Source organism: Photinus pyralis, unplaced genomic scaffold (genome assembly GCF_008802855.1).
Source record: "Photinus pyralis isolate 1611_PpyrPB1 unplaced genomic scaffold, Ppyr1.3 Ppyr1.4_LG4, whole genome shotgun sequence".
Taxonomy (NCBI): Eukaryota; Metazoa; Arthropoda; class Insecta; order Coleoptera; family Lampyridae; genus Photinus; species Photinus pyralis.
This window is the reverse complement of record NW_022170511.1, coordinates 6,197,030-6,223,483: the sequence shown is the minus strand read 5'-3', so window position 1 is coordinate 6,223,483 and position 26,454 is coordinate 6,197,030. Positions and strand designations below refer to the sequence as shown.

Below are 26,454 nucleotides of genomic sequence, written 5' to 3'. Positions count from 1 at the left end.
AATCGTTACTTGATTTTAATCCGTGCGATTAGTTAACCAGGCTAGACCTGAGTTCTCACAAGAAACACCGACCATAATAATAATAATAATAATGGACGAGAATGAAACTTATAAGTATCTTGGTTTTCAGCAAAATACACATATTAAACATACGAGTATAAAACAAACACTTATCACACAATACCTACAAAGAGTACGCAGTATACTTACAACAAAATTACACGGTAGAAATACAATCAAAGCTATTAACACTTATGCCATACCAGTGCTTACATACTCTTTCGGGATTATACGTTGGACAAATACAGATTTAGAACAAATATAGAGAAACACACGTACACTATTAACAAAACACCATATACATCACCCTCACTCCTCCACTATACGACTTTACCTTCCTCGTTCGGAAGGAGGTAGAGGACTTACAGATATAAAACTATTGTACCAAACACAAATACACAATTTACGACAATACTTTTATAACGAATCAGATACTTCAGTCTTACACAAAACAGTAACATATGCAGACAAATCTTACACACCACTTAACCTACACGAAACTAATATACTCCCACCCACATCCAAACTTACATACATCACAAATAACATACAGACATGGAACCAGAAGCCTTTACATGGACGATTTCCACAAGAGGTTAGCCAGGATTGTGTTGACTCTATAGCAACGCACACTTGGTTGGCTGAATGTGATATCTTCCCGGAGACTGAGGGTTTCATGTTAGCAATACAAGACCAGGTCATTAACACACGCAACTATAAAAAACACATACATAAAGATAAAACAGTGACAAATGATTCTTGTCGACTTTGTTCCCAAACATCAGAAACAATCCAACATATAATATCGGCATGCACACGACTTGCACAAACTGAATACAAACATCGACACGATCAGGTAGCTAAAATCATACATCAAACATTAGCACTTAAACACAATCTCATAACAGATACGACACCATACTACAAATACACGCCACAGATCATACTCGAAAACAACACACACAAATTATATTGGGACAGGACACTACTCACAGACAAAACTATCCACAATAATAGACCAGACATTACACTTATACATAAAACACAAAAATCCATTTGTATTATAGACATTGCCATCCCCAACACTAACAACTTAACTAAAACACATGCAGAAAAACACCGCAAATACACCGATATAGCTATCGAGCTTAAGACGCAATGGAGAATGAAATCTACTGTTATAGTTCCCATTATTCTTAGTGCTATTGGAGTTATACCAAAGACAATACACCACAATTTACAACTATTAGGTTTAGACAAAAACACATACAAACATTTACAAAAAGCAGTCATTATCAACACATGCCATATTGTTCATAAATTTCTAAACATAACACAAGATACTACATACAGAAATGATCCACAACGTATACATGTAAACAACAGTACTCGCTCACAACACGGTACACCACATAATGTAATATCTCCACCTCTAACCCAAACAAACACACAAATACAACTTACCGAACAAACAAGTACAACAAATGATACAACATATACTACAATCAGATATTCACCTCTGAAGCAAACCACATTATCACGACCCATTAGTATTCAACCCAAACGAAAAAACCTAAACAGCACTTTAGACTCACAACATGACACACAACATACTGTAATATTTCCACCCTTAACTCAACCAACCACACAAACACAACTTCCTGAACAAACAAACGCAATAAATACAAGTAACGCAACACGCACTACAAAGACGCCCTCACCCACACGGCCTAGCACAGCTAAAAAACACAATACTCTTGCTTCTCAGAAACACACCACGTTATCACAAACACAACCCACTCGTACTCAACCCAAACGCAACAACCTTAACAGCACTACAGGCTCACAAAATACTGTAATGTCTCCACCAATAACCCATGCAACAACAGAAATACAACTTCAAGAACAAAGAAACACCATAAATACAAGTAAGGCAACATGTACCACAAAGACAGGTCCACTGAATAAAGTTACACGTCCTAGCACAGTTAAAAAACACAAAACTCCTTCTTCACATAAACACACCACGTTATCACAACCCACTCGTATACAACCCAAACGCAAAGCCAAAGAAATACTTACACAATAAACTCTATTTAATAAAAGTACAGGAATTATTATAATGATATTTTTGTTTTGTTTTCTTCTTTCCTGATAGCGTTGACTATTGTGGCCATTAATAGCTATGTTGGTAAGTATGAATTACATACTATCTCTAGATTTCCAATGTGAGTGTGTGAATATTTATTTTATTTTTATTTTTCTTTAGAACCCTACATAACTTCACCAGACACAGACACAGACACTAATCGTTACTTGATTTTAATCCGTGCGATTAGTTAACCAGGCTAGACCTGAGCTCTCACAAGAAACACCGACCATAATAATAATAATGTTTATTCAATAATGAAAGATACAGTCTTTTTTATCACGTCAATACAAAAAAATATATACAAACAAAGGCTAACTAAGACAGTTTTAGATCTAACTTTTCAAATTCTTGGACAGAATAAAAAGCATGTTTCATTAACATTTTTTTAACCTTTTTTTTAAAATGTAATATAAGGGAGAGCTCTTATGTCTTCTGGCATCTTATTGTAAAATTTAACAGCAACAAGGCCATAACTTTTATGAGATTTTACAAGTCGTCTCTGTGGAAGTATTACGTTGTTATTACTTCTGGTTCCATACTTATGAATTTGACTATTGTGTAATCCACCTATCAACATTTCTGCGTGCAAAGAGTAAAGTTTCGAGAATGTAACAGCTAGACATTGTTAGTATATTACTTTTAACAAACAAAGGTTTGCAGTGCTCCAATGGATTTACTTGATTTAAGATTCTTAAAACTTTTTTTGAAGAATAAAGATTCTGTTTGCTGAAGAACAATTGCCCCATATTATTATGCAGTAAGACATGACTGAATGGAAGAGACCAAAATACAAAGATCTTAAAGATATTATGTCTAATACTGGAGCTAGTTTTTTTATCACATACACTACCGAGCATAATCTAGAGTACAGATTCGTTACATGTTCATTCCACTGCAAGTTAGAGTCGATATACACACCAAGAAATTTAACACAAGCTCTTTTGTTATTGTCAATAGTTGTATTTTTCATAACGTAAATACAATGTTTTGATTTTTGCCCTCATTTAAACTGAACATGTTTGAATTAAACCATTCTTTTGTAGCACTAATTGTAATCGCTTGTTTTTGCAGAAGATCCGGCATGCCGTTGCTTTTGACAATCATGGTAGTGTCATCTGCATACAACACAGTATGGCAGTGATGTAGATTGAAAAACAGATCATTAATGTAAATGGTAAATAACGTGGGTCCTAGGTGACTCCCTTGTGGCACTCCATGTAAAACTGTCCTATTCTGTGATGTTTGCCCATTGTATTCGACTACTTGATTTCGGTTTTCTAGGTAAGACTGTAAAAGAGTGCTCCAATTTTGATAACAATATCTTGTGATTAACACAGTCGAATGCTTTTGATAAGTCACATCATGTTGCACCCACATGACATCTTTGCTCCATACCTTCTAACACAAAATTTATAAGCGATATAACTGCGTCACTTGTAGATCTATTTGCTCTAAAGCCGAATTGTTGTTCATTGATTATGTTGTGTTTTTCAAGGTACTGTTGCAACCGATTATTAATTGCGACTTCAATTACCTTGGAAATCGCCGGTATTATTGAAACTGGTCTCAAATCATCTACATTTGCATGATGTGTTTTTTTAGGAATTGGTATAACTTTGTTTAGTTTTAATTCATCAGGGAAATATCCACTTGATAGACCCAGATTAATTAGGTAAGCTACAAATTATAGTAATTAATATGTCGGCAGAACTACTGCACGGACGAACGGACTCGGGCGCCACCAAGGGAACGGTCTCGCGGTCGAGGTCGGCAGTAGCAGCGGTCTTGCGGGTCAGTCTCGAAAACCTCGGGTGGAAACTCAACCATAGAAGCGGCAGGTCTAGAGATCGGGCGGGTTCAACAAATGGCGGGGGTCACTTCGGAAAAATTAAAAGACAATTACTCTATAGCGGGTATGAAAGAGCAAAACACAAATCGACAGAAGCGGTGAAAAAGCAAAAGCTGCAGTTACGGTGCGGTAAATCCAAAATAAAATTTAAAGGTCTGAATGCAAAATAAATTTTCAGAAACTATCCAAATTTAATACGGTTGAAACACAAAAGGCAAAAGATGCAAAGGACAAAAGGTTGATGATTTAAATACGGTACGGCTGCAAAATTAACTTTATGGCAAAGCTCAAAATTTCGGTACTTACAAAACGTCGATTGCGAAGATACAAAAATAAAAGATCTAAATACGAAAATGAAAGTACGGCAATGATAAAGATTAATATGCTACTTACAAAACGTAGCGTGCGAAGATGCAAAAGTAAACGATATCCAAATTCATAGTGCGTTTTCTATTTATCTAAACGTCCATTTCGAGTATGGAATAACTGGAATTCCCATATCGCACGCTTATACCTTAGATACGTTCAAACACATTAAACTGTTTTTAATTAAAAATCCCCGATATCGGAAAAATATGGGACCGATGTCAAACTTCAACTTTTTTACGACCCCTTCTTTTGAGATAAAGCACAGCTCATGCAGTTAACAAGTTATTTTCGTAGAAAGTGAAGTGATTTGAATGGGGAACTTTGCCTAATTAGCGGATTGTATTAGTTGCGTAATTCGTCTGGCTAGATAATTAGCTATTGTTCTTTGAATATTTAATAATTATATTTAAAAAAATTCTAACGCATAATATGATAACATCCAATTAATAACCGCGGCTTTTGGTCAAATTCCACATTGACGAAACTATTTAAGCAAGTAGTTAACGGGTCATTTTGCGCTACTAGAATGAAAGCTACCAACCGCCTCTTAGAGAAGAGGCCTCTTCAGTACAGCGCCGCCGCTACTGGTAAGTGCTCATTACACTGCGTTTATCTCATTTCCCTAATGCTCGCTAGGTTTATTGGTGGCTTTCTGTAGCGGATTGAACTTAGGATGGACGTCTCCATATTTGCCCATCCTTCTAAGTGAACATTCCCCTATCAAAATGACAGCAAGTGAATCGTCTTGGTTGGGAACCACTTACCTGTTGGGAGGATTATGTGGCAGTATTTTGCTGAGCATCGTTGGGCGAAAAATTGGAAGAAAGACGATTTTGTTTTGGTCCAGTGTGCCATTCTTTACGGCATGGGCAGTAATCGCCTTTGCAACGACTTTACCAATACTTTTAATTGGTAGAATAATAACAGGTCTCACGCAAGGTTTGGCATTCGCAACTCTGCCAATGTATTTAAGTGAAATCTCCGATAAAGAAATACGAGGGTTTTTATGTTCCTTAATAACCGTTTTTCTTTACGTTGGAGCCATGGTAATCAATGTGATTGGAACGTATATGACTATCAAAATTTCCTCGTTGATTTGCCTCATAATACCTGTTCTCCAATTCGTAGCGTTTTTTTGGATGCCCGAATCGCCGAATTACTTACTGATGAAAGGCAAACGTGAAAAAGCACGCCAAGAGCTTATTGCATTAAAAGGAGCGGATGCAGCCGATCGCAGCTTGGACGTGATTGTAGACGTTATAGAAGAAGAAATGTTAAGTAAAACTGGCTTCATCTCGATATTTGAGAAAAATAACCGATCAAAGTTGCTGACCTTATTTGGACTACGCCTAACCCAGCAGTTTTGTGGTGTTATCGCTTTTAATATTTCCGCACAAACTATTTTTCAGGAAAGTGCCGATTCCATTTCGCCTCTATTGGGAACAATCGTTTTGTATACAGTACAAATAGTGTTTTCTGTACTAAGTTCACTAGCAGTAGATAAACTCGGCAGAAAACCTTTATTGATAGTATCTACAATTGGAACGATATGTGTTTTACTGGCGGGAGGGGCATTCTTCTTTATTCGAGACGTGATCAAAACTGACACCTCTCACGTTTCATTCGTACCAGCGCTCATTTTGATCGTATTCACATTCTGCTACAGTTTAGGTTTACAAACCATGCCCAATTTTATGGCGGCCGAACTGTATCCCACGAATTTGAAGCCCTACGCCTGCACTATCGGCGATGTAATGTTTTACTCTTTTTCGACCATCGTATCCCAATATTTCCAATTTACCAAAGATAACTACGGCCTTTACGTTCCTTTTTGGAGCTTTGCCGTCTCTTGCATCATTGGATTGGGGATAAGTGTAATATTTATGCCTGAAACTAAAAACAAGACATTGGAGGATATACAAAAAGAATTAAGTCGTAAACAAAAAAAAGGCAAAAAATAAATAAATAAAGCAAATGTTAATAGCATTACTTTTGATTCTTTGGTACAAGCAATAGTACTGTCAAGAAAATTGAAGGGACTTCTACTTCAACCGCCTAATCCCTTACTTTCAACGGAATAAGTGTTTGCCACGCCAAGTTTTAAGAGTTCGTGCTTAGGCAACATTGTAATAAAAATTCAACCCTCGCACGTCAGTCAGTGAGTATGCCTCTAATACAATGGTCACTTGGACTACGCAACTCGGGCGTGCTCTATCAAATATTTATTTATTTTTAAGAACAATGTATAATTATAGTATATGTATTAATTACTTTACACTTTTTCGACTTCTTAGGGCGAGATTGCAAACCGGCTTGCCGATATTATGTCCCTTTTAAATAGAATATTGTATATTTTAGTGATTATTTTAGTTTGGAAGCTCTCTTTTTTGTTTTATATTCTATTTAATAAACCTCTATTATTATTATTATTAACCCCGCGAACACCATCTTTCCGAGGTTCTGATCAATCGAAGTTTTGAATACCAACAACTATGTAAAAACGTCTCTAACGTATCTTACTGACAACTTTGCAGCAGTAGGCTCCAGGTTTGATTTTATTTTACGGTAATTTTATAATCGGCCCTAGGAGGACTTTATTGTTAGCAGGATTACTTATATTTTCGAATTGAAAGTAACATCTCCCCAAAGTATGTATGAAAAATTTGCTGAGGTTAGCACAGGTACCACCTGCGCGTGCGCGATTCTGCCCTTTTAGGCCTAAAAATATATGTACGAAATTTGGTTGCAGTAAGTTCAGCCGTTTAGCCGGAAATAAGGTTTTGACACACTTGTGCCTGCGCAATTCTCCCCAAGCGATTCAGCTTTCAGCTCTGCCTTTTACGTCTAAGAATATGTGTACCAAATTTGGTTTAAATAATAATAATAATAAACTCAAAATACTATATCGATCAAATAACCGCCTCCATTAGATACACAAAAAGCGGCTCTTTTTCGGGAATTTTGCATAGTGTTTGACAGCATTTCGGGCGTAATAGCAGCAATTTCTGCTATTATATTACCTTTTAGTTCTTCAATGGTCTTGCTAGCATACTCATACACCTTACTCCTCAAGTAACCCCACAGAAAAAATTCTAACGTAGAACGAGGAGGCCAGTCGAAATCAGACTTTTCTTGACACTACGCGCCACGGAAACTTACTCCTCGACTTACTCTGCAAAAACCCTGGCAAAAACTTCATAGTAGCATTGAAATTATTTATATAGTAGCGACTACGATGTGGCACTGGCAAGGTGCGCCGTCTTGTTGAAAATAAAAGTTGCGAGTGTTTTCACTCACGTTCAGTTCCTGAGAACGACGGCGATATGAAAAACTTGGATTTTCGGAAAAACTCTCGTTAACCGCTATTACAATTTCATTCGAGCGTCGCGTCGAATAGGACGCTGGTGAGTAGCTACAAACCCGTATTCAAAGAAATGTTTCGTTAAATTACGAATTGTCTTGCCGAAAGGCGCCCAATGTCTCCCATATTTCTTACGTTAAGCACGCACAGTTTTCAGAGTTGAATCAAAGAGTACTTATATTAAGTGTTCTTTGGTTGAACGGGTATTTACAATGTACAGCGCTACAAATTCAGCGCGTTGTTTCGGTCGGAATTGATTCATGATTACAATGGCATTGAATGACTTTTCAGAATCTTGCTCATCTGTCAAAATCGGCTGAAATATGATGGAGTTATTCAATGTTAAAATAGAGAAGGTCTAGATGGCGCACCCAGTATTTCCGTCATAAAGTTGGGGGTCATTTTTTTTACCCAAATAAGTAAGGTTAGAACGCAGTATTTTTGAGATTTGTTGGAAAAAAACGGGCATGTGTTGCGTACATGTTTTGTTAACAAAATCCTTCTTGTCTTTATGAAAACTGCAGCTTTACAACGCCTCTGTGTTAAGATTTGAGAATCTCTGGCAAACGGGCGGAATTCACACAAATATGTGCTGTATTTTGAGAGATAGGCCAGCCCTACCCTGGATGTGTCATACTCATAGTTCTTCACTTACACCCCTATTACGATTACCACAATTTTACATTAACTCTTGTCGAGTGAAAGGGAATATTATTTGACGAATTTGTGGTTAGGTAGGTACATAAACATTTTTGACACGTTTTAGTCGGCCCTGAGAATCAGAAGTCAACGTTTATGAACCGAAACGCCCAGTAACTTACTCCTCAGCCGGAACGACGCTCGTCATGGTCTGTTTCGACTCAATTCGGACACTACCTACTCACTTGTAATTTATTTACTAATTTTATCTGTCGAGAAATAATGTCGCGTTATAATGCACTATCCTTGTAAGAAGGATAAGATTATTCAGCTAGGTATAGTAAACAAATCGCAAATTTAGTAATGGCACAGATTAAAATACTGTCGTAAGGTAATGCGATACAATGGATAAGTATATTTCAGTGTCTATATGCACAGCATAATCTAATATAACTTCTGATGGTACAGTATTTCATTTGGAGACGCGTCCTATAGCTATTTAAAAATTGCATTTGAATAAATTTTTTTGTAAAACTACTTGAGAAACAACTACTTTCGTCTCTGAAAAGGGTGAAGAAAATGTAACTTTCTTCTGTAGTGAGGAAAGTAAAAAAAAATTATTGCGTACGATAATTTTTTAATTTTTATTGTAGGCTCTGAAAAAATGATGTATTATATTTTATTATTACACTATCATCTATTCGCGATTGAGAAGAAAATAACATCGCGCATCCTGCATTTAACATTAACATAAATAAGGAAAAAATATTACAAAGTTTTTTTTTTAATTTCATTTTGTGCTTTTAATTTAGAGATCTTCTTCTTTTTCTTCTTCTTCTTTATCTTCAACTTCCCTATATCATATGGGTTCTTTCTTTCTCCAGTCCGATCTGTCGTGTCTTCGGTCTATCCATCATCTTTCTTGAGCAATCTTTACGGGTTATATCCCACTGCCATATAGGAGGGTTGACGTCCTTTTGTGATTGCTATACGCGTAGGGCCTCTATGTCTTTATGGGAATTTCCGTCTGCTGCAACCTACGCCCCTGCTACGTTGCCTTCTTCACCAAACCACAAGCAGTCAATATTCTTCCTACAAATGTTAATTTGTCAAGCAAATTATTCTCTGTCAACACATCCTTCACCGGGTGAAATACATATGGGTTCTGAGCGGAGTCCTGTTGCACGTTCACAGTTACGGGGAACCTGTAGATAATTCCAATGACTTCCGTGTGTGCTCATTCATACATATCTGTCACCAGACGGACGTACTTGCTTGATATTCCGCGCATGTTGATTTTTCTCCAGATTTTCTTCCTTGACACGGGAGCCTTTTCTAAGTTTATGCAGATGAATAAAGTTCTTCTTTTTTCTTCCCCTTTCCAGCACCTCTCACTGAAATTCACCCTAATCAACTTCTTCTGAAGTCCTTCTGATGTTTGAAATTCCCTTCATGTTTCTCTTCGTACCTCTAAAGTTTCGCTCAAATTTACCTGAAGTTCCCTTTTACCCATTAATTCCTTGTTCAATTTTTTTCCATCTCAATATAAAGAAATGTACTTGGTATTCGGAAGTATGTCAACTATTAAAATTGGATAATTTCACGGCTGTGTATAAATTTTTTCTCTGGACAGGGTGGCCAAAAATTTGATCGTTAGTGTGGGGTAACTCTTCAAATATAAGTGATAGAACACAATTTTTTTAGATCCTTAAATTCCTTTCAAACTCGCATAAAATTATTTCTAGGTTACTACCACATTCTCGTCTTCTTAAGGTTCTAAAGATTTTCTCTTATCTCCCTCTTTTTAAATTCCGCTCATGCTTCTCTGAAAAAATCTTTTCTCAAATTCATTTTAATGTCAGGCCAAGTTTGTTCTTAGGTCCCTTCAAATATCAAATGCCTCTTAAATTCCCATCACCTTTGCTCTTAATTCGTTGTCGTTTTCAAGTGCACTCCAAGCTCCCTCGCATGTTTTCTTCAACTTCCCCTTTTGTTCAAATTCTCCCCTAAAACTAAAACTATACTTCCCTCAATCGTCATCCTTCTCAATCTTCTATCAAATTCCTCTCAAGTTCCCATTACATTTGCCATTCATTGTTCATCTCAAGTTTCTCTCGCGTGTTTTCTTCAACTTTTCTCAAATTCTCTTTATCCCTCAAGTGTCATGTTCTTCTCAAGCTAATTTCAAATTTCTATCAAATTCTCTTCAAGTTCATCTCAAGCTTTGCTCAATTTCTTCTTAACCGTCTGTCAAATTTCTGTGAAGTGTTGTTCTCAATTCGCTTTATGGTTGTCAACATTTTTTCAATAGCCCCCTTTTCGAGTTCTCTTCAACTTTTCATCAAATTTGCTACAAATGTATTGTTCTTCTCAAGTTTTTTTAAGTCTTTCCCCAAATTCCTTCTCACGTTTCTTTTAGCTTTTGTGTTCTCATCAAAATCTCAAGTACCTGGTAAATCTTTCAGTTTCTCCCAAATTTATATCAAATTTTGTTCAGGCTATTCTCAAGTTCTTGTTATGTTATTCACCTTTAGCTTCCCTCAAACTTCGCTCGCTTTCTTCTTAAGCACCGCCCATGTTCCTATGTAGTTCTGGTTTCAAGTTATTTTGATGTTCTCAAATTCCTTTCAATGTCCTTCTCTCGTGCACGTCAAGTTTACTTCAAGGTGTCAAATTGCCTCACTTGCCTTAAATTCCCTAAATTTCGTAATTCTCCTTCTGTTGATTGGAAGTTTTTGATTGGTTTTCGTCAAGTTCTTCTAGAGGTCTTCTTGAGGGAATCCGGGAGCAATACATTGTTCGGTACATATTTTCGCTAGGCAAGAAATCTCTGATCAACTCATTGCGAAACTTTCGGTTCTTTTCTTCTGCTTCAATCCACAAATGTAACAGTAGATAACAAAGGGTTCTAGAACTCTTTTTTCTCGCGTCTTATGTTTCTTTTTTATTGCTTCCTTTCAGATAAAATCGTAATTAATTTGGAATTAAAAAAGGAAAGGAGTACAAAACAACATCCAGGAAAACTAAACAAATAAACGAATACCATGCCCTTTTTTGAAAATATTAAGGGGCTCGTTTTTTACTTGGTACATATATCAAGCACGGGGTTAGTGTAAAATGTATGATCTTATAGAGTTAAAATTTACACAAGGATTCTAGTGGCAAAATTTGGTAATCTTTTACAATTTTCAAGATTGTCCTTTACAAATCTTCCTTTTCCTGCAAGCGAGAAAATAAAGTGGAAAAATATAAAGAACACTTTTTTAGTAAATTTGCATTTTTTATTTTTAACTGTACTTCAGAAGTTTCAGAACTATTAAACGATTTTGAAATTACAGAACCAAGACAGCCGCGCCCTGGGGTATAAGGGGTGCAAAAGCAAAAATGCATTTATTATTGAATGACAATTTATAATATGAAAACCAGAAAATCCGCTTAGAAATAGTAAAACGGAGGTTTTCGGGGCGCAGATTCCATATCTTCCCTCGAAATTGACCGGACGAGGGACCGGAACTGAAAAATGAATAGGGGCGGCTACTGAGTGCCGGGGGTGCAGTATGGTGTGAAAAATTAACAGTGCCGGGAAATTCCTTGGATATCGTTACTCGGTGATTTTCGCGGTCGCGAGGCCAGATATACTCTCGAAATTCCTTGGGGATGCCCAAGGGTGACTATCGGAGAAGGCGGGAGTGACTAAAAATGTCAATTGCCCCGAGTAGCGATTTCCGAGCAATTTATCGGAACAGTCAATTTTCACTCCACTGCACCCCCGTAGCCCGCTGAGCATCCTGGGCAATTTAAAGGTTCTACCCTTTTACAGTTTTCAGTTTTTCATAAGTATATGTTCATGTGTATAATTTTACAAATAATGAGCAAGAATAAATACATTGATTTCACCCCTTACACAATTTTCAAAAAATTGCTCAACCAGTATTGTATTTTTCTTCGTATTTTTCTGAACACTATGCTGAAAACGGCATTTCGATCCCAACTGTTTGTAAAAACTATAACTTTTGGGAAAAAATTTGCTAATTTCCCATGGTCGATTAGGGGCAAGAATCAAATATCTGCAGTTTTTAAGTCTGTACGTATTTTGGAGAAAAACAATTGAGGAAAAAAGTGGTACTAGTTCAGCAATTTCATTCACAGCAAAATGCAACTATTTCTAGCGTTTTGGCCGTCCATCCTTCGGGTATCACCGCGTTCCATTTTCTAGGGATATAGGGTCACTCATTAATGCGGCGATTTTGTTGAGATCGAAATTCTGTTCTTTAGATGTTCCCCAGAACAACATTAAAACAAGTTACATTTTATGTTAACTGAACAGAGCAATAAATTTTCCGCGTTTTGGCAACAAAAATTGCGACGATGCTAAAATGCAATTTTGAAATAAGCGCGTCACGTTCGAGTTGCTTATTCCTCCGAGCTATTCTGGCTGCGATCCATTAAATGCATTTCGATTAGTGCGATTATTCCGTTAATTTGGATGTGTATCATGACGGAATTTTCCGATAATGTCGGAACACAATGTTGTCTTCCTTACTGTTTCTACGCACCACTTCCTAGCCGAGTTTATCCCTAATCCAATTTATTCTGCAGCTAATGAAGCGATCGCATCACTGAAAATGGCATTCCAGCCAAAGTCGTATACGCATTCAGCTTGCAATCAAATTTTATGCTCGCGGTCCATTATTTAGATTTAGATACTAAGTAAACAGATCAATAAAATCATCTCCGTCAGTGAGAATGGCAATGTTTTCTTACTGTAAATTGAGTATTACGTAATTAGTCATTCTTTCGGGACAATTACATAAAATGTGGGTTATTCGCCTTTAAGTGTAACAACACGATTTAAATTGGTAATTTAGACCTCTTAAAATTGCCTAATGCGTGATGACATCTAAAATTTGATAGAAAAAAACGAGGTGCGGTAATTTTATTTTTATACGTTTTAAGAGGGAAAATTGCAATTTGCACGCTTTCTTCACAATGTGTGATGAATGGTGCAAATATACGTATAACAACAAATTGCATATTCCGTGATTTGGAAAGCATTTAATTTATTCTTTCATGCGGGGAATAATACTTCGTGTTTAATTAACATGTACACGCATAATTTAACGTTCTCCGCTTTGGTGGTTTCTTCGAGGTTCGAAAAATCGATCAGTGGTGCAATAGTGCACATTTCGGTTGGGGTAAATTGTGAGATTGTACGAACGCAACCCCTATTTGACGCTGCCGTAGACCCAATAATGCACAATTCCGGACCAGACGACTCACTGTAATTTCCGAGCGTAGACTCCGAGGCTCCAGGCTAACTCATAGGGTGACGTCATCGTCGGTCTCGGCTGTTGAAGCCGGAGCGTTTCCATCACCATTTCGTATTCGCATACGATCGTAGCTGGTATATTTAGTTCGACGAAGTTCTGTTTTTAAATCGTGATGGATCTGTGATAACAACAATCAATAACCCTAATATAAATAGTTGGTTGGAACTTGGAGCAGGAAGTTTAAGTGACGAGCGCTTCGTGTTAAATATAATTAATGTTCAATCGATATCATAGTGGGTGTTTTTGTGCGGATATTAGAATATTTTTATTTACTCTTTGTATTTTTTTACACTCTAATTAACATTGTTGTCTTTATAAACATGGTGTTCCAACGTATATCTGCAAGTGAGTGATTATAATTAGTCATATAAATATTTGTTACAATCTTGTGAATGGCCTGTCTATACTGATACGACCAGTAATTATGTGTCGCACAGTATTAAAAGCTATCGATTATGAGGAAGTGTAACAATTCGGAGGACGTTATCCTAAATTTCTTATCTGTCGTCGCAGAGGCGCCAGAATTTTTCAGGGACTAAAGCTACCCAATTAATTTTTTTCTAAAGTCACCGCCAATTCAGATCTTTTTAATCCCTGCGCTTTGTTATTTAATAATCGATTCATTTAATTTATTACTACACGAGACGGGTTGACTGTGACATTGGAAATAATGTGAAACACATGCTAAGTAGCTAACAACTATCGACTAGTCTCGCTGGGGGTGAAAAATTGACGTAGGTGTGAAACCTTTAAAGTTGAGGATATTCACTTGCATACTTTTTCAAGTTGAGAATGAGACATCAAACCCGATGTTTGGGGCTTCGCCCAATTTGTGTTTTTTTGTGCGCAAAACGCACGACATCGATTTCGGAATAAAGTTTCGAAAAATTGTGTGCGGGTAGATGAATGATATTATTTGACATTAACCATCCTCGAGATCTTTTATAATTTTGTATTGCTGTTTGTCTTTCTGTTTGTACGTGTGCATGTTAAACTTTGTTCTGAAGGATATAAGAAAGGTCGCTATTATTTTTCAGCTACGTTCAGTATCGGGTGAAAAAGTTACAGCCCAGAAAAAGATCTCAAGGATCGTTTGGTATCTATTCAGTTGTATCGGATTTTTCCGAGGATTTTTCTTTTCAATCATTTTAGCTCAATGCGTGACAGCAGGGTTGCCAGATGTCAGGCATTCAGCCGGAGTCTCAGGTTTTACATCGTGCTCTCCGGCCCCCGGCAGGCGCGACTATAACTCCAGCAGAACAATAAATTTCAATTTAATACTTTTCAAATAAGTCAAACGATTCCTTTTTAAGCACCTAATAACACCTTAATTTTTAAATATGACGAAATCACAAATAAAAACTTTCGTAGAGATCTTGCTTTCAAAAGGAAATGTTACCACCTAAACTAAAGAGTGCTGAAATTCTACTCGTCTGCCGCCTGCCTTTATCTTAAGAGCTATTGTTCTACTTTTTTCGCTATTTGGTTCGTTATGGTGTCGAGTCTTGTACCTACCAAGGAAGGATTTTTTTCTGTACCGCTTACAAAAAAAGTTATTGTAAAAAAAAACAAAAAACCGTTTTTTACATGTTCCATAATTTTACACTTTTGCCGTTTATTAACGGATCGTTTATAATTTTGCATTGCTATTTGTCGTCTGCCTGTTGGTCTGTCCGTCTGTTCCTTTGTCTGTCTGTCCATCTATCTGTCTGTGTGAACGATAACTTTGTTTAGAAATGTTCGATCGCTTTTACATCTCCGTTAGTTATGAACTGAATTGCATGAAATTCAATATGGCATAGCTTTAGCCATATAATACGCAATGCCAAAAGTTGAATCGAATCGATTCAAAATTCACAGTGCCCTTTTCGCATCTCGACCATTTATAAACCGAATTGCAAACTTTTTTACTTATAAAAGTATTTGAATGAAATTTGATACATAGGCACTTGGAATAAAGGAAAATCAAACGCCAATTTCAAAATTTGGTTTTGCGCATGCGCAGTGCCAACTTTTTATTTATGGAAGAATTTAAACGAAATTTGATACATAGGCACTTGGGATAAAGGAAAATCAAACGCCAATTTCAAAATTTGGTTTTGCGCATGCGCAGTGCCAACTTTTTTATTTATGGAAGAATTTAAACGAAATTTGATACATAGGCACTTGGGATAAAGGAAAATCAAACGCCAGTTTCAAAATTTGGTTTTGCGCATGCGCAGTGCCAACTTTTTTATTTATGGAAGAATTTAAATGAAATGTGTATTTGAATGAAATTTGATACATAGGCACTTGGAATAAAGGAAAATCTAGCGCCAGCTTCAAAATTTTATTTTGCGCATGCGCAGTGCCACTTTTTTTATCTATGGAAGCATTTAAGTGAAATTTGATACTTAGGCGCTTGGAACAAAGGAAAATCTAACATTAGTTTCAAAATTTAGGTTTGCGCATGCGCAGTTTCAACTTTCTTATTTAGAAAAGCATTGAAATGAAATTCTTCTCATAAACTGAAATTGAAGTAGCACGTCAAAAATGGATTGCCCATGTGCAACGCTATCTTTCATATTTGTGGACGGATTTTTACGATTTTAACAGAAGTTGCATCTTACAAATGGGAAATGAATGCAAGTGGAAATGCGCTTTATGTAAATCGTTTACGATTACTTTTTAACTTGTTAGACTTCTCTCCAAATTCTTTCTTATCTTAATTTTCAAATTTTTGGACTGAGTTTTACGTTGTAATATTTGAAATCATTTCGTAGCACATTTTGTTCTATTTTTACCGTTTGATTTTCAGAGATGTTTAATGTTTCAAATCAAGCAACCCCTTACAGTTTTCAATATTTTTACCGTTAACACGATCCGACTTTAGGAAGGGTACAACTTCATTATTAAATTTAACCGAGGACATCTTTAGGGTTTTTGACGCCGACAATCTTTCTTCGCTTGTTCTTCTGGACTTCTCTTAAGGCTTTTAATAACCACCAAATACTGCTTAGTATTTCAAGGTACGTTGGTCTAAGTGACGTATCTTGTGTCTTATTGAAAAATGTTTAACGGACAGGACTCATAGAGTCACATTAAATAACGTTACTCGAGATGTTACTCTGATGTGGTGGAGTTGACTTGTGGAGTTCCGCAAGGTTCAATACTAGGGCCCTTGTTGTTTATTGTTTAGGTATACATCTAACTTTGGGTTAACACTAAAGCATACAGATTTCCATCACTGTGCGGACTAGCGTTGGGCAAAAAAAATCGATTAATCGATTATAATCAAACGATAATCGATAATCGGGTTTGATTATTCTATTAAATTAATCGATTAATCGATTATTTGATTAATCGATTATTTGATTAAACGATTAATCAGTGTAATCGATTATTTGATTAATCGATTAATCAGTGTAATCGATTATTTTTCATAATCGATTATCGATTATTCAAACCCGTAATCGCCCAGCCCTAGTAGCAGCAATTCGCAATCTAGACAAAATTCATATTCCCTGTTTTGGGCAGAAGATACAATCAGTATGTGCACATTCGTGGAAATTGAACAGAGAACTGAAAAGGTGTCGGGAGAATCTAAATTTACCCCTAAGAAAAATGCCTTCATATTCTCGAACGCGTTGGTGGTCGCTTTTACATTTAATGATTGTAATTAATGAACAACACGCCTTGCGTGATTTATTTCATTCTTTTGGTAATGGAAAATTTAAAGGTTTTATATTAGACAACAAGGAAATGGAAATCATTGCGGAGATAATTAATTGCCTTAAACCAATTGAAGAGATTAGTGAACATATGTCTGGAGAGAAGCACGTTACAGCAGGAATTATTATTCCGTTGTATGAAAAATTAGTAAATTTATACGGTTCGCAAGCCGATAGTACGCAAATATTTGAAGATGCGATAAATATAAAAAACAACTTTATGTATTCAATACTTGCAAAGTTACGCGAGAGGTACATAAATAATAAAGAAACCTACAACGCACTATGCATCTGCACATTTCTGGATCCCCGATTTAAAACTAAATTTTTTACGACCGAAAAACAAGAAGAGGTTAGACAACTGGTTACATTTGAATGCGAAAACTTAAATTTAAAAGATATAGACAATGATCAACATCAGCCCAATAAAAAAATCAAGACGGGACTTGCGGCCATTTTGGGAGACGTCTCTAATGATACAGAAATTCCAAATGTGAATGATGGTTTGGAACAAGAATTAAATCATTACGTCCATAGTCCTGTTTTGTCCTTGGATGGTGATCCCTTAAATTGGTGGAGCGTAAATAAAGAATTTTACTGTAGACTGGCAAAATGTGCACAAAAATTTTCATCTATACAAGCAACAAGTGTATCTTCTGAACGAGTTTTTAGTAAGGGAGGCTCTATTGTAACTGATAATAGAGCTTCGCTTACTCCAGATCACGCAGAACAATTAATTTTCATTGCGTGTAATGCACTGTACGTTACATAGATTATCTACTTTTCTAGTAGTGAGTAGTATTATTATAAGTGTACCTATGTTATTCCATAAAGAATATTCTGCTATGCTGGTACATTATAAACACTAAACAGAATGAGCGTTTCACCAAATCGTACTTGTAAGACACGAATGCAATAAGAGTACAATGGTAGGTATTACATAAAACCAAAAACCATAAATCAATAATTATAATCATAATGAATAAAAAATTATTTTATTTTATAGCGGATGTTAAAACGTCACTTTAAGCAGCTAAAATGAATTAAGATTGTATCATCAAAACTAAAGCACACCTCATCGGAGAGTAAGCTGCCTAATCATTTATTTTTATTTATTTATTTTTATTTTTGACCTTCATTTTCAAATGGGCATGGTTTCAGCCAAGGCTGTTCTACCAACCAACCCACTATGCATTTGCAAATATCCATGCCCGAACCCGGATTCGAACCAGGGACACTTTGTTGATTAATCGATCTGCCTAGTAATGAACGATTTGATGAAAAGAGTAATGGAATTATTTTTTTTATTTTTATTAAATAATTAACGTATTAATGCATACAAACAGATATTTATCACTCCTTGTATGTGACAATCGACTTTTGATTAAACGATTAGGTGATTAATCGATTATTTGATTAATCGATGATTTGATTAATCGATTAATTGATTAATCGATTATTTGATTAAACGATTATTTGATTAATCGATTATTTGATTAATCGATTAATCAGTGTAATCGATTATTTTTCATAATCGATTATCGATAATCGCCCAGCCCTAGTGCGGACCATTAGCCAATTTCAAAAATCCGTTTACAAATTCTTCCTCACATCTCAACATTAGTAACTTGTGTCTTCGTATGCTTTCTCTCTTTTTTGACTTTCCTTTGTTCATTTTCATGGATCATTATTTTGTTTTCAATTTTTATTAATAAAGTTTAAATGTACTACAACCGTCTGATGCATACACATTAAAAACTTATTTTTACTTATAAATTATAATTCACGTCTTTAATTATTATTTTATATATTATGTATGTGTAAGGGTTAAGTGGAAGAGCAGGGCTGGCGTACATTCTTGGATGTCCGTTAGTATCTGACCTTTGCCCTACTTAAATTTCGCAAACGAGGATCGTTGAGACTGTTATGTTATTATTGTTATTATCAAGCGGAATTTAATAAAATACTATTATTATTATTATTTATTAAAACTGTTTATATGTGTGAAAAATAAAATTAAAAGTTCATATAAACATAGGTCCACAAACTCTTTGTTAAATTAGTGCCAGAATGCGTACTGGTATTTAGTAAGCGGCAGGGCAAGGCGATGGAAGCTTTATAGGGGAGTTGAGTCTTTCCGTCTATGTACCCGATAATTTCCAAACAGTTCAGCCTATTCGGTTCAAATTTTTCACAGTAGTGACCACAACCTAAATACTACATATAGGTAACAAGCCTATTGGAAATTGGTCAAATTCAAATCGATTATTGGGTCTTTTCTCTGTGTGCTCGACGCGTTCTGGCAATATGACCCATGTCAGCACCCATTCTGGCGTTGCGAAAGATCCAGAACGCATTGTGGGTTACGAAAAGCGATTGTCAATATGCTGGTAACCTCGCTGGTAACCAAAACGCGTTCTTGCCGCATTTTTTAAGCCTGTATTTGATCCTAACATGTATACATCGTTAATCTCGGTCTTAATTGACGTTATGCAGATATTTCAGGGAGTGAATATATTCCAAAACCCTCTCGTGAGTGTTGCCGCATAACACAACTGTAAATGATGAATAACGGACTTAATATAGACCATACCAGCTATCAATTAGACGACGGAAAATCGAGCACATAAAAGTTACCTCAACTTCGTTGTGATACGCTAAAAATTCCAATGTGTACATCTCGGTGCACATGGTCTAAACGGCTCGTTTTCGTTATACAGGGTGGCAAAGAAAATGTAACACCTTGTATACTGCGACCAACTATCTTGTTACTTTATTGTAGAGATTCTAAAAAGTAACTGACGTATCAAATTTGAAACAATTATCACACAACATAAGAGAGAAAACGAAAAATATGAGAACAAATTGAAACTTTGCCACCCTGTATAATGAAATCGACGCCCTTTAGACCATACATATATTCAGCACGCGACAACTCGCATTGTCATATGTTCAGTTTATATCGTGCTGAACATCCCATTTGAAATAAGAATTACAGATGTCATTAGAATGCACAATCATCTGTTTTATTTTATCTTCCCTTGCGGTTAATGTGATCACTTTATCTACCCTCACGGACCACGGTTAAAGAGCGGGTTAGTCTACTTATTCAAACCGAATTTAACACCTGTTGTAAATAAAGCGAAGTTTTATAATTTCGTGGGCAAAATACCTCACCTCACTTTACGATCAATCAAAATCTGCAATACTGTAATCGCGCTAGATAAAAAGAGATTTAGTGCATTTTCCCACAATTTTGAATGCGTTATGGAGTTCACCTTCTCTGGATAGTATCGCAGTATTTTGTTTAAATTCGTTATTATTCAAGTCCTAAGACACGAGACCACCGCGTATTTTAGAAAATTGCTACCAACTCGACTCCCCTGCATCATCGGATACATTTTTTGTGACATGAATTCTAATTATCGTTATTCTCCTCTGCACTTCAATGAATTCCATTAATTAACGTAATTGAAGTATTTTCCCAGGTAAAGCAGAACTTGCAATTGCAATTTATATCGTGTATGTAATCAACCCATTGGCATAATGTATTCCAATAATGGCCCCAAAATTCTAATGCATTTGTACAAAAGTGGATTCATAGAATTTGTGGTCACTTGCGAAACAACCGGACGTATTTAAGAGATTTTAGAATTATTAGAACATTCAATCATCTTATATAAATCTGCGCTTTGTTATTTAATAAAATCGATTCATTTAATATATTAACTGACACGAGACGCGGATGACTGTGACAGTAATAATAGTTGAAAACATGCTAAGTAGTAACAACTATCGACTTAGTCTCGCGGGGTAAAAATATGACGTAGGTGTGAAAACTTAAAGTGAGAGATATCATGCATACCTTTATCGTGAGAAATGAGACATCAACCCGATGTTTGGGGCTTCGCCCAACTTTTATTATCACAGACAAAATTTGTGCTTTTTGGTGCGCAAAACGCACGAACATACGAATTTCGAATAAAGTTTCGAAAAAAATTGAATGTGCGGGTAGATGAATGAAATTATTGCACATTCACCGATCCTCGAAGAATCTTTTTAATTTTGTATATGCTTTTGTCTTTCTGTTTTGTACGTGTGCAGTTAACACTTTGTCTTTGAAGTATATAAGACAGGTCGCCTATATTATTTCAGCTACGTAGAGTATACGGTGAAAAGTCTACAGCCACAGAAAAAATCTACAAGAATCGTTATAGTACCATCTATTCAGCTTGTATCGCAGATTATTTCTTTTCAATCACTTCAGCTCACATGCAAGTGACAAGTGACAAGGACGGAAGACGGCATTTATGATGGTTTAAAAGTTGACTCACATTTTTACGACTTCACTCCAAATTCTTTCTTAGGTTAAAATTCAAATTTGGATGTTAATTTCAAATTTTTGGACTGAGTTTTACGTTGTAATATTTGAAATCATTTCGTAGCACATTTTGTTCTATTTTTGCCGTTTGATTTTCAGAGATGTTTAATCGTTTCAAATCAAGCAACCCCTTACAGTTTTCAATATTTTTACCGTTAACACGATCCGACTTTAGGAAGGGTACAACTTCATTATTAAATTTAACCGAGGACATCTTTAGGGTTTTTGACGCCGACAATCTTTCTTCGCTTGTTCTTCTGGACTTCTCTTAAGGCTTTTAATAACCACCAAATACTGCTTAGTATTTCAAGGTACGTTGGTCTAAGTGACGTATCTTGTGTCTTATTGAAAAATGTTTAACGGACAGGACTCATAGAGTCACATTAAATAACGTTACTCGAGATGTTACTCTGATGTGGTGGAGTTGACTTGTGGAGTTCCGCAAGGTTCAATACTAGGGCCCTTGTTGTTTATTGTTTAGGTATACATCTAACTTTGGGTTAACACTAAAGCATACAGATTTCCATCACTGTGCGGACCATTAGCCAATTTCAAAAATCCGTTTACAAATTCTTCCTCACATCTCAACATTAGTAACTTGTGTCTTCGTATGCTTTCTCTCTTTTTTGACTTTCCTTTGTTCATTTTCATGGATCATTATTTTGTTTTCAATTTTTATTAATAAAGTTTAAATGTACTACAACCGTCTGATGCATACACATTAAAAACTTATTTTTACTTATAAATTATAATTCACGTCTTTAATTATTATTTTATATATTATGTATGTGTAAGGGTTAAGTGGAAGAGCAGGGCTGGCGTACATTCTTGGATGTCCGTTAGTATCTGACCTTTGCCCTACTTAAATTTCGCAAACGAGGATCGTTGAGACTGTTATGTTATTATTGTTATTATCAAGCGGAATTTAATAAAATACTATTATTATTATTATTTATTAAAACTGTTTATATGTGTGAAAAATAAAATTAAAAGTTCATATAAACATAGGTCCACAAACTCTTTGTTAAATTAGTGCCAGAATGCGTACTGGTATTTAGTAAGCGGCAGGGCAAGGCGATGGAAGCTTTATAGGGGAGTTGAGTCTTTCCGTCTATGTACCCGATAATTTCCAAACAGTTCAGCCTATTCGGTTCAAATTTTTCACAGTAGTGACCACAACCTAAATACTACATATAGGTAACAAGCCTATTGGAAATTGGTCAAATTCAAATCGATTATTGGGTCTTTTCTCTGTGTGCTCGACGCGTTCTGGCAATATGACCCATGTCAGCACCCATTCTGGCGTTGCGAAAGATCCAGAACGCATTGTGGGTTACGAAAAGCGATTGTCAATATGCTGGTAACCTCGCTGGTAACCAAAACGCGTTCTTGCCGCATTTTTTAAGCCTGTATTTGATCCTAACATGTATACATCGTTAATCTCGGTCTTAATTGACGTTATGCAGATATTTCAGGGAGTGAATATATTCCAAAACCCTCTCGTGAGTGTTGCCGCATAACACAACTGTAAATGATGAATAACGGACTTAATATAGACCATACCAGCTATCAATTAGACGACGGAAAATCGAGCACATAAAAGTTACCTCAACTTCGTTGTGATACGCTAAAAATTCCAATGTGTACATCTCGGTGCACATGGTCTAAACGGCTCGTTTTCGTTATACAGGGTGGCAAAGAAAATGTAACACCTTGTATACTGCGACCAACTATCTTGTTACTTTATTGTAGAGATTCTAAAAAGTAACTGACGTATCAAATTTGAAACAATTATCACACAACATAAGAGAGAAAACGAAAAATATGAGAACAAATTGAAACTTTGCCACCCTGTATAATGAAATCGACGCCCTTTAGACCATACATATATTCAGCACGCGACAACTCGCATTGTCATATGTTCAGTTTATATCGTGCTGAACATCCCATTTGAAATAAGAATTACAGATGTCATTAGAATGCACAATCATCTGTTTTATTTTATCTTCCCTTGCGGTTAATGTGATCACTTTATCTACCCTCACGGACCACGGTTAAAGAGCGGGTTAGTCTACTTATTCAAACCGAATTTAACACCTGTTGTAAATAAAGCGAAGTTTTATAATTTCGTGGGCAAAATACCTCACCTCACTTTACGATCAATCAAAATCTGCAATACTGTAATCGCGCTAGATAAAAAGAGATTTAGTGCATTTTCCCACAATTTTGAATGCGTTATGGAGTTCACCTTCTCTGGATAGTATCGCAGTATTTTGTTTAAATTCGTTATTATTCAAGTCCTAAGACACGAGACCACCGCGTATTTTAGAAAATTGCTACCAACTCGACTCCCCTGCATCATCGGATACATTTTTTGTGACATGAATTCTAATTATCGTTATTCTCCTCTGCACTTCAATGAATTCCATTAATTAACGTAATTGAAGTATTCTCCCAGGTAAAACAGAACTTGCAATTGCAATTTGTATCGTGTACCCATTGTCATAATGTATGCCAATAATTGCCCCAAAATTCTAATGCATTTGTACAAAAGTGGATTCATAGAATTTGTGGTCACTTGCGAAACAACCGGACGTATTTAAGAGATTTTTAGGAACTACACATATTAATCATGTGCATTTAAAAGAGGACAAGGACCATGCTCTTTTCATAATTGTTATTGACTTCATCAGATACGCTCTTGATACAATCTTCCTTTTGTTATTAAATTAGATGTAAACGGATATTTTAAATTTATTTTTGCGGGAGCGCTTTTTCATTTTGGGCAATTAAAAAGCGATTAACCTTAATAATTAAAATTTTAAGGTGTTTGTTGAAACTGATGCCATTGCTAATGAGATCTAACCTTAGATTTAGAGTTTATTGTAAAAAGTGAGATTTCTTAATAAATATTAAATAACGTCGTGCCCTTGTATAAATTACGAAAACCGCAAATTGATATTTTGGCGTAATTTTGCAAATCATTGTGCTCAATCCCCGACCGTTTTTTTGGACGGAAATTTCGGTCATATTTCAGGTCGTCTGGCCTTGTGAACATTTAAAAATATTAATTTTTCCAACACTGTTCCATTTGTATATGGTCTGCACTGTAGTTTACTTGAAATATACATGTTTCTAATGTATCACATAACTATATACATTGAAAGATTCGTTTTTTACTTGAACCACAGATTAACTCTTGAACCCAATGATTTTCATTTTAAAATTAGGTACTAGTGTGTTATGCTGTTTTAAACACTCCACCTTGACATAACCAGAGTTATTTAAACTACGAACTCGATGAATTGGTCTTTTTAGTTTTAATTCAACAACAAAACATTAGTGAAATTCATTGATAAAATCACACAATAATAACAAACAGATCAAACGAACTTACCTAAGTGAAGTTCGATCTGGATTATATGAAGCCTTGTCGAAGTAAATAAGTAGAATAGGTAGTATCTCCGATGGCATCGAGTCTCACACAAATTCAAAGCAAATAAAAACCCCGCCCGGCCCTGCATACCTAATCCATCCTCTGAGGTTCCCCCGCATCGCATACCTTCAGTCTTCTTCAAAGCTACATTGTTGCAACCAAGGGAAATAAATAATAGGGTAGGGAAGGGACTTATTTACTTCGACAAGGCTTCATATAATCCAGATCGAACTTCACTTAGGTAAGTTCGTTTGATCTGTTAATTATATTTCAGCCTTGTCTCGTAAATAAGTAGAATAGGTAGCTATTTAAAGCAAGTTGCAACAATTTTCATTGGAAACATGTTATATTAATAATAATTAAACATACCGAACAGAATAATATTAGGCACACACTTAGAATTGATATGTACATAAACATTAATTCTAAGGATGGCAACAACATAATATGGTTATACATTTATTTTTCAAGATAACTTATATCTTAATAAAAATGTACCTATTTAATATGATAAATAACAAATCTGGAAAATATTTTCCTATACTAGCATTAGAAACAAGAAACTTAAAGATAAAAACTCATCATAATACTAACAACTAAGAACAGTCGTTGCAAAATTGTCTTTTTGAAGCAAAGGTCTGTTATAATGATTGGCAAAAACAGAGGATTTCTCCGACCAGCCAGCTGCAAGTCGAATAGAGTCATAAGGTACTCCCTTTCGCGCAGCTGCGGATGTCGCAGCATGGCGAGTACTATGAGCTGTAAATTGGTTCGTATCCAACCCACTCTTCCTTAGAATCACCTTTAACCATCTAGAAATTGTTTGAGAAGTGACATCTTTATGAGGTTTCTTAAAGGTGATAAAAAGATTTTTTGACGTCTGTCTTAAATTTTTGGTTTTATTTAAATACTCAATTAAGGTTCTAGCTGGACAAATTTTCTTATCTTGATTAAAGAAAGGCAAAAGAAGAGTAGGTTGAATGCGACCTTTGGTTGAAGTTTTAAGTTTTTTAGGTATTTTAACCTCAACTCTGTTTTCATTTATAATAATATTTTCAACTTCTATGTTGGCTAAAGTCTGTACTCTTTGACCAGTAGCCAAGGCAATAAGGATTGCTAATTTATATGTGAGGTCTTGAAGGCTTAATGTTTCATTAGACATAGATT

General features: G+C 35.7%; 2 protein-coding genes across 2 annotated transcripts in view; both read left to right on the top strand.

Annotated features, from left to right (window-relative positions):
• Window positions 1–4,827: 4,827 nt before the first annotated feature.
• LOC116168147 (facilitated trehalose transporter Tret1-like) lies at window positions 4,828–6,737 on the top strand. The gene is made up of 2 exons (XM_031483817.1): window positions 4,828–5,017; window positions 5,067–6,737. The coding sequence occupies exons 1-2, from the start codon at window positions 4,957–4,959 to the stop codon at window positions 6,389–6,391; spliced, it is 1,386 nt and encodes a 461-aa protein (XP_031339677.1). The 5' UTR covers window positions 4,828–4,956; the 3' UTR covers window positions 6,392–6,737.
• A 7,059-nt stretch (window positions 6,738–13,796) lies between these two features.
• Window positions 13,797–26,454, top strand: part of LOC116168016 — a 63,949-nt gene continuing 51,291 nt past the window's right edge. Inside the window, exon 1 of the mRNA XM_031483658.1 lies at window positions 13,797–14,105. Coding sequence (XP_031339518.1) covers window positions 14,081–14,105 — 25 coding nt within the window. The 5' untranslated portion in view covers window positions 13,797–14,080. The remainder of the gene's footprint in view (window positions 14,106–26,454) is intronic.

What these genes read in the sequence shown, in the direction of transcription:
- LOC116168147 (XM_031483817.1), top strand. Translation starts at nt 4,957, where the DNA reads ATGAAAGCTACCAACCGCCTCTTAGAGAAGAGGCCTCTTCAGTACAGC. An exon ending in GTACAGCGCCGCCGCTACTG is followed by an intron (nt 5,018 to 5,066) that starts GTAAGTGCTCAT and finishes AATGCTCGCTAG; the next exon opens with GTTTATTGGTGGCTTTCTGT.